We start from the raw sequence: 10,835 nt of genomic DNA on the forward strand, positions 1-10,835 counted from the left end.
GTAATATTTCCACACAAATGGCCATTGGGAAAATGATTGCAGTGCAGTTTGTGTGCAAGCACGGAACAGAAGATAGTCTCAAATAAAACAAAAAATGTCCGGTGGATCGGTGCATCTGTAACATACTCCAGTGTATAAATTCAATATAGATTAATCATTGTTAAAGCTACAAAATTACTTGCCAGGGCGGGTATTTTGACATACTTTTTTTTGTATGTATTTGCCCGTTCAGTCACAGAACACAGTGCGCGAGTACTGAATGTAGTTGTCTTTCGCGCCCAAATGCTTTTTAATCGCTTGAATTTTTAAATTAATAAGTCTTAAAAACACATGCAAATGATAAGTCGTGACGACGCTGCAGTGGCCCGATCGGACAAGTGACAAATCCGTCTACTGTAATCCATCTACTGTCTCGAACGTCTTTCACGCTGGCCCCGGGCCATCGGGTAGTCCTTATTGTCAAGCCCTGAATTTGCTGTTGTTAGTGAAAGTGTAATCAAAATATAATTGTTTTCAGATGTTCATAAGGTGATCAGTGCTGCTTTTGGAGGGGCGTGAGTGCTATTAAACAGTGTAAGCATAAAGCCCTGTCCCAAGTTACTAGACTCCATAAGAATAATATTGGGCACAACTGACCTTGAATAATTTTTTGCTGAGGTTATAAATAGCGTTCCCTTGGTGTTGGATATCTTTAGAAACCTAAAGTAGGTTTGATAGTGCCTCTCCTGCCTGGTCAGGGCTGTAGAGAGCCGTACAATGGAGCATGACCCATTTCCACAGCTCAAGGTTGGGATGTTTTTGGTTTTGTTTTGGTCTTTGTCTTTGGCCTGGGTTGCTCAAGGTGTTCTCCTGGTGATCTTAGGGTGCTTTCACACTAGCACTTTTGGTGCGTTTGGATGATGTGAACGCTGTCTTCCGAACTCTGGTGCGCACCCGCGAACCATACCCGAGTCCGCTTAAAAGGGGTGGTCTGGGCTGGGGTACGGTTCAAGTGAACTCCGGTACAGTTTGCTGCTGCTATGAACGCAATCGCACCAAATTGCAGAAGTGAACCGCTATTTAGTGCTGCAACTAACGATTATTTTGATAATCGATTAGTTGGCTGATAATTTTTTCGATTAATCGGATAAAAAGCCTCTTTTTTTTAGTTGACAAACAAAACACACTATCCCACATCCTGCACAATGCTGTTCTTCAAACAAATGTGCCAACTGAATGCTATGAAAACATACTGTATGGTGAATATATCTCTATGCTATACATTGTGTAAAAGAGTTATAAAACACAGTTTAAATGGACAAATGGAAAAAGGACAGTTTAATTCCCTATATTAAAAATGGAAAGAATAATGATGAAGATAGTAAAGAAAAACACAAACTCTGTGTTAACAGATAAGAGGAATGTTCTGCACGAACACACACATCAAAGGACAGTTTAATTCCCTATATTAAAAATGGAAAGAATAATGATGAAGATAGTAAAGAAAAACACAAAATCTGTGTTAACAGATAAGAGGAATGTTCTGCACGAACACACACATTCACTTTGAACACAGTAACCTGTTATTGTCATTTCTTTATTCTGTAAATGTAAGAAACGTCTTACATTTATATTCAATCACACTCTGTTATCCCTTTACGGTTACTATCATAAAATACTTGACTTATATGTTGACTTTTAAACCTAAATTTAACGTCCAGTAACAGATATATCAGCAAAATTAATATTATTGCACTGAATATAAATTTTTCCCCTCTTTTGCCTTCATGCAAAATAGAAACACTTGCGTGAATATGTAACATTTACAGAAAATCGTAAAATGCAGATTATGCGCTGAAGAAATATATCTCACACATTAAACAGCACATGCATCTGTCAAAGTGCCAAGACAGGATAAGCCGTGTTAAACATTGCGCTAATGCATTAGCTTGAAGTTTAAAATAAAGCATTCTCGTGATTTGGGCAGCTTGGATCACGTATCTTTCCTGCAGCAGCTCACTCACAGAGAAGTAACTTATCTCGTGTCTTCAGGGTCTCGGTTCACAGTAAATGCTGCCCTGCACAAACTCATCTCTGAGTTTGCTTTGCTCCTAACGTGAAACAAACCACCTCCTCAAATTTGTAAAGTTTTCTTTTTGTTTTTTTTTTTGCCATTGATGCCTTTAATTTTGAAAGGTTTTTGATAGCAAGCAAAGTGGGAGAGAGAGAGGGGGGTCAGGATCAGGAAAGGTCCACGAGCCAGGTCTCGAACTCAGGACACCTGAAGCACGATGGCGCTATATGTTGGTGCACTGCCCATGAGGCTATCGTGCAGACGGTGTTTAACATTTAAAAAGGAAGAAATTAAAACAGTCATAAATATTAATATTGTAATTTTACAGTTGTACTGTAAAATCAGTGAATATTTTTCTTACATACACAACTTTTTTTATTTTACAGTGAAATATTACAGTGGCAATATTAATATTTGTTTCATTTTTATTTAGTAACAATAATAACTAACAACAACAACAAACAACATTATTATTATTATTTAATCTAAAAAATGTTGGCCAAATTGTGCAACCCCTGTAAACAACCATAGCAAACGCCATTAGATTTTTGTCTTCAAATCCTGCAGCCCTATTTTTGTGTGCAAGTGGCTTCACATGTCAATATATTGTTTTTGTTTATCACTAAGTGAAACATTAAAGTTATTAAGTAAGGTCATGCACTAGACTAAACAAATGTACTTCTGCCTCTACGTGATTGTCTCTCCACTTCTCCAACAGGCAAGCAAGCCAGCTGTTCAGTCCCCCCAACACTAATGACTCAGGACTGTCTCCCAACTGCCCAAAAGAGACAGCGCCCAGCAGAGCCTCAGGCCGAGACCCTGAAGCTGTATCTCTGCATACTGCTAGTATGGAAGCAAACTCTGAACCTCTGGTCAGTGGTCTGTCCTCCCCTGCCAGAGAACAAGAGGTTCTCAGCACTTCTGACAAGCCTCGAACACCTGTCCGACAGAGAGCCGTGTCACAGCAAACTAGTGTGGATATCAGCTCGACCACCAGCCCGCCCAGCAAAGTAAGAACATTTAACGATAAAAGCGTGCTTAACAGGGATAGTTCATCCAAAAATGAAAATTTGCTGTTAATTTACTCACCCTCAGGCCATCCAAGATGTGGGTGACTTTTATTCTTCAGTAGAACAGTAAAGAAGGTTTTTAGTTGAAACTGTTGTCCTTGGTGATCCATAAAATGCAAGTCAGCGGCTGACGGTTTTTGAGATTAAAAAAGAAACATAAAAACAAGACCAAAACAAGACCAAATCAATACCCGTGGCTCCTGGCGATATATTGAGGTCTAATGAAGCGAAACAATCGGTCTGTACAAGAAACTGAACACTACTTACAACAGTATTATCTTTAATCCACAGCCTTGGCAAGTGACTGTCTAGAGTGCAACCTTTCTGTCGCATGACAATGGATGCGCTCACACTTGAGCTGACGCAGTTAATTTACGAGAGATATAGAGGACGCGTGTTTTATTATTCATCAGAATGGTGAATTTTACTTACCTGTGCTTATTCCGGATGCTGGAACAAGTTTTTAAAAAAGTCAAATTACGTCCGTGGGTTCTCATAAACAAACATCATCATCAGCTCAAGTGTGAGAATGCGTTTCGCTTCGTTAGACCGTCAGGAGCCACGGGTTTTGATTTGGTCTTTTTTTTTTACATATATTTATTTTTTTTAATCTCAAAAACCGGCAGCTGCTGACTTGCATTTTATGGATCACCAAGGACAACGGTTTCAACTAAAAATCTTCTTTGCTGTTCTACTGCGGAAAAAAGCCACCCACATCTTGGATGGCCTGAGGGTGAGTAAATTAACAGCAAATTTTAATTTTTGGGTGAACGGTCCCTTTAACGTGCCATATGTTAAATTTTTTTTCACTTTGTCTCTTTTGGTTTGACAGAGAGCTGTGTCTCAGCAGACAAGTTTTGACCAGTCTGGACCGTACAACCTGTCTGGAAGGGTAAAAGATTTCAATAAATGTTTATAATGACTTTTTTGTAAATATGTCAGGCATTACAAAAATGAAGAGAACAGTTCTGCACAATGTCATAGATTTCAAGAAATCCATTATTATTTAGTGTTATTATATGTATAAAGGGCTGTAACTTTTTAGATGTATCCTCAAGTATTATCTTACTTTTAAAGGGAGAACCAAGCACACCAACCAGAACCTATCCAGGCCCATCATTGCGCAGACATGTTCGCACCATCCAGGAAGTCCGAACAACAGTCACTCGGATCATTACAGATGTCTACTATGACGATGGCAGAGAGGTTGACCGCAAAGTTACCCATGTAAGAAGTGTTGCCTTGGCAACTCCATAATTTTTGTTCATGTTGCTCTAGTTATAATGACATCTTGTGACAATAGTTTTGATTCAGGCATGAATAATTTAATCCCGTGACCAAAAGTGTCTAATAATTGGGACGTTAGGTAGTATTTGGCTGGTGATGTCATCTCAACATGACAGCCCCCATGAGGCAACCAGGTGCCAGGTTCACATAACTCGACCAGATTCACGAAATTTTATAAGATAAATTGCAAGAATGTTCCTGAGTGCAATTCATGAAAAATTCAGATATTCTCAAATATTTTCTAGAATGCCTATTTTTTTTCCCCTCATGAAGAAAATGACAGCCTTTGGCTCAACATCCCAATGATTTCATGAAATATTTGGGATTTAAGACAAGTTGGAGGTTATCCTTTACATTTATAGGCTATTTACAATGATATATTTTTTTACATTCTTTTCAGGAATTCACATTTTACTTAAATACTCCATTTAGTAAGCTACTGATATGACAAATCTTCATTTTATTTGAGGGGACATGATTTTAAAAGTATTTTAGAAGTGCTGTTTATATCGTTATGGGTAAATATTTTTAATGAGGAAAATATTACTCAATATTTGGTTTCCAGTCTCAGTCTTATGATTATTTCAAGACAGGTCAGAAACATTGACAAAGGTCTTAAGGATGGATTAAGCCGATAAACAAACCTCTGCTGTATCTTTTCTCCAAGGATTCAGAGGAACCCGTGGTGGATCGCTGCGTCGTAGACAATGACATCTCCCCATCCCGTAGAGGAAGCTCCATGACATCAGGAGACCTGGCTGATGTCAGTTCACTCTCCTCGAAGGCCCCATCACACCACAGCTCCAGTGGGACAAGCAGCACGGGCCTGGGTCCCATCAGAATGCCAGATTTTCTAATGCCCCCCAGCCGAGGGGCCAAGTCTGGCCGGCGGGATTCAGAGGAACCCGTGGTGGATCGCTGCGTCGTAGACAATGACATCTCCCCATCCCGTACAGGAAGCTCCATGACATCAGGAGACCTGGCTGATGTCAGTTCACTCTCCTTGAAGGCCCCATCACACCGCAGCTCCAGTGGGACAAGCAGTGGGGGCCTGGGCCCAATCAGAATGCCAGATTTCCTAATGCCCCCCAGTCGAGGTGCCAAGTCTGGCCGGTGAGAAGTCATCTTGTCTCTGTTTCCATTACTAACACTCTGCAGTTAACACACGAGTCTCGGAAATGGTCACGCTTGTAGGGAAGTAAGGCCCTGTTGCATAGAATGTCTTGTTTGCATGTTATTGTCAGTGCGTTTCCTTCAAGCATGTTCTCACCTTCTCGTTATTAGACACGGTTATGATTTTAGTATCTTCTCATGGCTGCTGCTCCCATACACATTTGGTCGAGGGCGTTTCAGCTGAGCGCATCCTCTCCTTGTGTGTGTTTGAACCCCAGGTGGGGGGGACGGCAGCAGCCGAGGACTCACACTGTGGTGGTGGGGTCAGAGGTGACGGATGCACGGGGGTCTCAGGTCACCACCCAACTGAGCCCCCGTGGCCGTGCCCAGCGAGGAAGGCCTCCTTCCCGCGGCCCGCTGTCCAGGTGAGGTGCTCCTGGATAGGCTGGCAGGGTCCAAGACGCTGTTTGTACCCTCAATTAGGCACTAATTTATAGCCACTTCATGAAACCACTGTTTTTAATCATCTTGCATGACTCTTGTTCCTTTTTTCCCCAAAAATGTCTTAGACATTAGTATTAACTCAGCTTTCCTTTGTGGATCATGGATAAGCTCTCTGTTTGTTGTGATGCTCATTGTGTTGCTTTTTTTTATTATTATTCTCTCTCCATCACCTGCTAATACTGACTCTCAGAGGTGGCAGGACAGGACAGAGAGGTGGTGCCCATGGCCAGGGAGCATCATCCTCAGAAGAGGAGCACTTTGTCCAAAGGCATGTCCAAGCACCGGGCAGCCCAGTAGAGCCCAGTGCTACAGGCCACTCTGACTCTCTCAACACCACCTCCCCGGATAACAGCGCTGGGTCCAGCAGTTTTGTTGGGTTGCGTGTGCTGGCCAAGTGGTCATCCAACTCGTATTTCTATTCTGGGACTATCACTCGAGACCTGGGAGAGAACCGTTTCCGCCTTCTATTCGATGACAACCAGGAGTGTGAAGTACAAGGAAAAGACATCTTGCTCTGTGACCCCATTCCTGTAGAGACGGAAGTTACCGCCTTGACTGAGCAGGAGTACTTTAATATAGGTAAGCAGGAACAAACAAAACACTACAGAACCATTACCTGTCTGAAACTATCTTGATTCTGTCTCTGCTGTTCAGGTGTGGTGAAGGGTCATAAGACTCAAGGCTCTGAGTTCCTTTACTGTGTGGAGAAAGATGGTCAGAGTAATTGGTACAGCAGAACGTCTGTGATTCTCAGCACGGAGCAAGGCAGCTGCCTGAGGGAGCAGTATGGACTGGGACCCTATGAACCATCTACACCCCAAACCATGGCCTCTGATATCAGCCTTAGTGAGTCTTCAACTGGCCTGTTCAAACCTGTGAAAGTGGAAACAAGTTCTGGTTTCAGGCTAACTATGGAAACAAACATAGTTCTTCAGATTATAGTTCTTCTAGTTCTTATAATTCTTCAGAATATGTGAAATATACTTTTGAATGCCCTGTGCTTTTTGACTAAATGGTGTAAAGTATCTACCAGCAGGCGTTTACTCATCCAAGCCAAACTTTGACCTCTTGGTATGCCTACTACTAAATGTCTTTGTCACACAAGTTGAAACTGCACTACTTTTTTGTTAGCGTCACAGTGTTATTTTGTCCTCAGATAACCTGGTAGAAGGAAAGCGGAGATGCAGAGGCAACTCCAGTGGAGCAGGGACCCCTACCCGCAGCTCCAGCAACAGCCCGAGAAACCCTGGGCCTTCTGGGAAACGAAAACTCATCAGCGGCACAGAGGAAGAAAGGACTCCTGCAAAGAGAGGACGCAGGGGGGGAGGGGCCAGAGTGGGTACGGTGCCCCTTGCAGACAGACTTTATTAATTCAACAATATGGACCAAAGCATTTTATTGACTAATTTGGTCTTTTATTGTTCTGGGTTTTTAACAACATTTTATTCATTTTAGTGGCTATGACATTGTTTTACATTTATCTGTAAATGTATTTTAAAATGAACTCAGACGTATGAATGACAAACCGTAGTGCTTTTCTCCCCCATGTTTCCAGTGTTGTATGTAACTGTCAGATTTTACAATGTAAAAACATCTGATAAACCACCTGAAGTTGTGAATATTTACTGCTTTTGATACAACTAAATGGAGTGCAGATCTCCAGCTCTAAACCGCAACTGGTATGTGGCATAACATGCTTTTCCTTTTGTGTGGGTGAGCACTCAACAGGGTTATATGGGAGTGGTGCCTGTTTAATTCCTCACAGTTCATTTTACTTTATGGCCTCTTTGTTACCCAACCATGCCATACTTATTATCATTTGTTTCATTTGAACAGGACAGCGTATTGCTGCTTGTAACACATCTGGGAGCGGAGCAGACCTGCCCCCTGACCCTAATGACCTGGTGGCAACACATGGACCTCTGCCAGAAAACTCTTCTCTCTTTATGGGGTTTGTCTTCATGCTGACGGCATCCTCTGAAACCGACAGAGACTCCAACCACCAGCCAAGTGATGAGGATGAAGGTGAGGGTTAGAACAAATGAAGACTGCATGTGTGATTGGTGTTGAGTGTGCTTTGTTTTTAAGGCTCTGTGCTTTGCTTGTGATATAAAGGTAAGCATCATACAACATATGAAGCAATGATGTTAAGGCAGCAAAATTGGTGTTTAGTATGGTTTGTGGAATGTTGAAAAAATGGCTTGATTTCTAACGCGATTTGTTCTACATTTTTACACTAACTTTCGAAAGAAATTAATGCTTGTATCCTGGCTAAATTAAATTGATCAAAAGTGACAGTAAAGACATTTATAAAGGTTTTCAAATATATGCTGTTCTTTTGAATTTTCTATTCATCAAGAATCCTGAAAAAAATGTATGTTTCCACAAAAATATTAAGCAACTGTTTTTAACATTAATTATAAGAATTAAGAAATGTTTCTTGAGCACCAAATCAGCAGATTAGAATGATTTCTGAAGAATCATGTGACACTGAAGACTGGAGTAATGATGTTGCCATCACAGGAATAAATTACATTTTAAAATGTATTTAAATGCAGGACAGTTATTTCAAATTGTAATAATATTTTGCAATATTTGTCCTTTTTTTTTTAATAAAAAGTATAAATAATTGTAGCCTTGGAGAGTATAAGACTTGGAAGTGTGTGTTTGTACGTAACATGATTCCTAAAACACTTGTTCTCTCTTCTTTCTCTCTTGTTAGAGTATGAGAGAGCGCCATACAACAAACACTATACAGTGAGACAGCTGGAGGCGGGAGGAGGAATGATCCTGCTTGACTTCAATGAAGAACAGGTGAACTCGTATTCAGCACCACTCCTCTCTGTCCTGCAAGAGCTGCACAGCATCCTTTTTTTTTTTTGCTGTGTACGCATGTTTTAAGTGTGTTTTCTGCATCGTCAGTGTAAAGCAGCCTATCAGAGCTTGCTGATTGCCGACCAGCACTGTCGGACCAGGAAGTACCTGCTGTGTGTGGCAGGTGGAGTTCCCTGCGTGTCTCAGATATGGGTGCGGGACTGCTGCCAGGAGAAGAAGCTGGTCAACTATAGGAACTACCTACTTCCTGCTGGTCTGGGGCCAGAGGGACACATCGTGGAGTGGTAAGAGCTTGTCTTTTTTGGATATGACTTATTTTCTCATGTAATATTAATTAAAATAGTTTTTCAAATCCAGCCTTTAGGACTGACTGTTGGCAAACAATCCATTGTTTCGTGGTAAACAACCAGTGTATCTACACGAGTTGCCATAGTAACGAGTTCAGCCGCTGCATGATGCCAAGAAGCTTGAGAGAGTGACTGTGATAGTGGAGAGAGTACTGAAAACTGGACATTTTCAGAACCGAATCAATTCAATAATGTATTTTATACATTCATCCACATTTATGATTTTTGAATGCTGTCACCATTAAATATTGAATGTCACACGAGTGTAAATAAGTGCATTCATACACTGCTGTAAACAGTTTGACTGAAGTCATGTCTCAAATAATGGGGAATGAATGTTTAGACCAAATTGTATTTCCAAAAATCTGAATTTAATTACATTTGAATCCTTCTTCCTGTAGATTTAAAAACTGCTATCAGAAATGCCCCAACTCTTAAGTTGTTTCAACAAATCGTTAAAAACTCAACTTATATTATTATATTTACTTTTTATTTTTATTTAAGTACTTGTTTACTTTTAGATTGTACTGTAGCACTTTTAGTGTGAGATACCAATTATAAAAACTGCATTATTATTATTCTATATGGAATTGTTTGGACTGCTGTTCAGACTTTGAATACAACAACAACAAAGCATATTTTTGCTGCCTGTCTGAACAAAACCTAAAAAAGCCTGAATTGTCTTTTTGTGAATACATTTTTCTTGCTCTGTCCTCAGGCATCCTCGCTCTAACCCTTTTAAAGCTCTGAAGGTGGTGCTCATATCAGAAGATCGTGTTGATTTGTGGACCTCTTTGCTTTCCATGGGTGGTGCAGCAAAAGTTCATCACCATAAAGAAAACGAAGACCTTTCTGGTGGGTAATAGTACACTTAGTTCAATGGAAAAATGTATAGAGCTTTAAAGATGCACAAATAACTTGTGACAAAGGGATTAGAAAACCATATTCAATAGTGTGATGTAAATTTTTGACAGACATTCCAAACATGAAGTTTGACCTGGCAGTGACATCATCTGCATGTCCGTCTGAGGAACTGAAACGACGTGTGGCCCCGGACATGCCTGTTGTCTCTCTGGAGTGGCTGATTCAGAGCTTGATCTGTGGAAAGTGCCTCAGCTATGACAGCGACTCTGAATTCTGTCACAACCCGTCTACGTGAACTGTCGTCCTCTGGTGTCTTCTCACATGTATTTTAAATGTCCTCTGTGTTTTAGTGCATGCATTTTACTGTACATAGTTTTTATGAAATAAAATCATTATTGTTTCACTTGTCTGTTTTATTTCATAACCGAGATTACAAAGCATATGGTATTTACAAATTTTAAGTATTCACGTTCATGGAATAGTTTTACTTTTTTAAAACGGCATAAGATTGCAGAAAAAGCAGGACACAAACTGTGACAATGACAAGAGTCCCATCTTACAATAATTTAAAGGAACACGCCACTATTTTTGAAACAAGGCTCATTTTCTAACTCCCCTAGAGTTAAACCGTTGAGTTTTACCGTTTTCGAATTCATTCAGCCGATCTCGGGGTCTGGCGGTAGCACTTCTAGCTGTAGCTTAGCATAGATCATTGAATCTGATTAGACCGTTAGCATCTCGCTCAAAAATGACCAAAGAGTT

At 40.7% G+C, this 10,835-nt stretch overlaps 1 protein-coding gene across 1 annotated transcript in view; it reads left to right on the forward strand.

The window, feature by feature from the left end:
• LOC107695350 (tumor suppressor p53-binding protein 1-like) overlaps window positions 1-10,476 on the forward strand; it is a 22,597-nt gene extending 12,121 nt beyond the window's left edge. Inside the window, exons 17-28 of the mRNA XM_016495224.1 lie at window positions 2,772-3,063; window positions 3,956-4,015; window positions 4,201-4,350; window positions 5,078-5,298; window positions 6,218-6,606; window positions 6,682-6,873; window positions 7,184-7,366; window positions 7,864-8,052; window positions 8,750-8,841; window positions 8,950-9,146; window positions 9,928-10,064; window positions 10,184-10,476. Coding sequence (XP_016350710.1) covers window positions 2,772-3,063; window positions 3,956-4,015; window positions 4,201-4,350; window positions 5,078-5,298; window positions 6,218-6,606; window positions 6,682-6,873; window positions 7,184-7,366; window positions 7,864-8,052; window positions 8,750-8,841; window positions 8,950-9,146; window positions 9,928-10,064; window positions 10,184-10,368 — 2,287 coding nt within the window. The 3' untranslated portion in view covers window positions 10,369-10,476. The remainder of the gene's footprint in view (window positions 1-2,771; window positions 3,064-3,955; window positions 4,016-4,200; window positions 4,351-5,077; window positions 5,299-6,217; window positions 6,607-6,681; window positions 6,874-7,183; window positions 7,367-7,863; window positions 8,053-8,749; window positions 8,842-8,949; window positions 9,147-9,927; window positions 10,065-10,183) is intronic.
• Window positions 10,477-10,835: the final 359 nt, after the last annotated feature.

Source organism: Sinocyclocheilus anshuiensis, unplaced genomic scaffold (assembly GCF_001515605.1).
Source record: "Sinocyclocheilus anshuiensis isolate Anshui unplaced genomic scaffold, SAMN03320099.WGS_v1.1 scaffold282, whole genome shotgun sequence".
NCBI lineage: Eukaryota > Metazoa > Chordata > Actinopteri > Cypriniformes > Cyprinidae > Sinocyclocheilus > Sinocyclocheilus anshuiensis.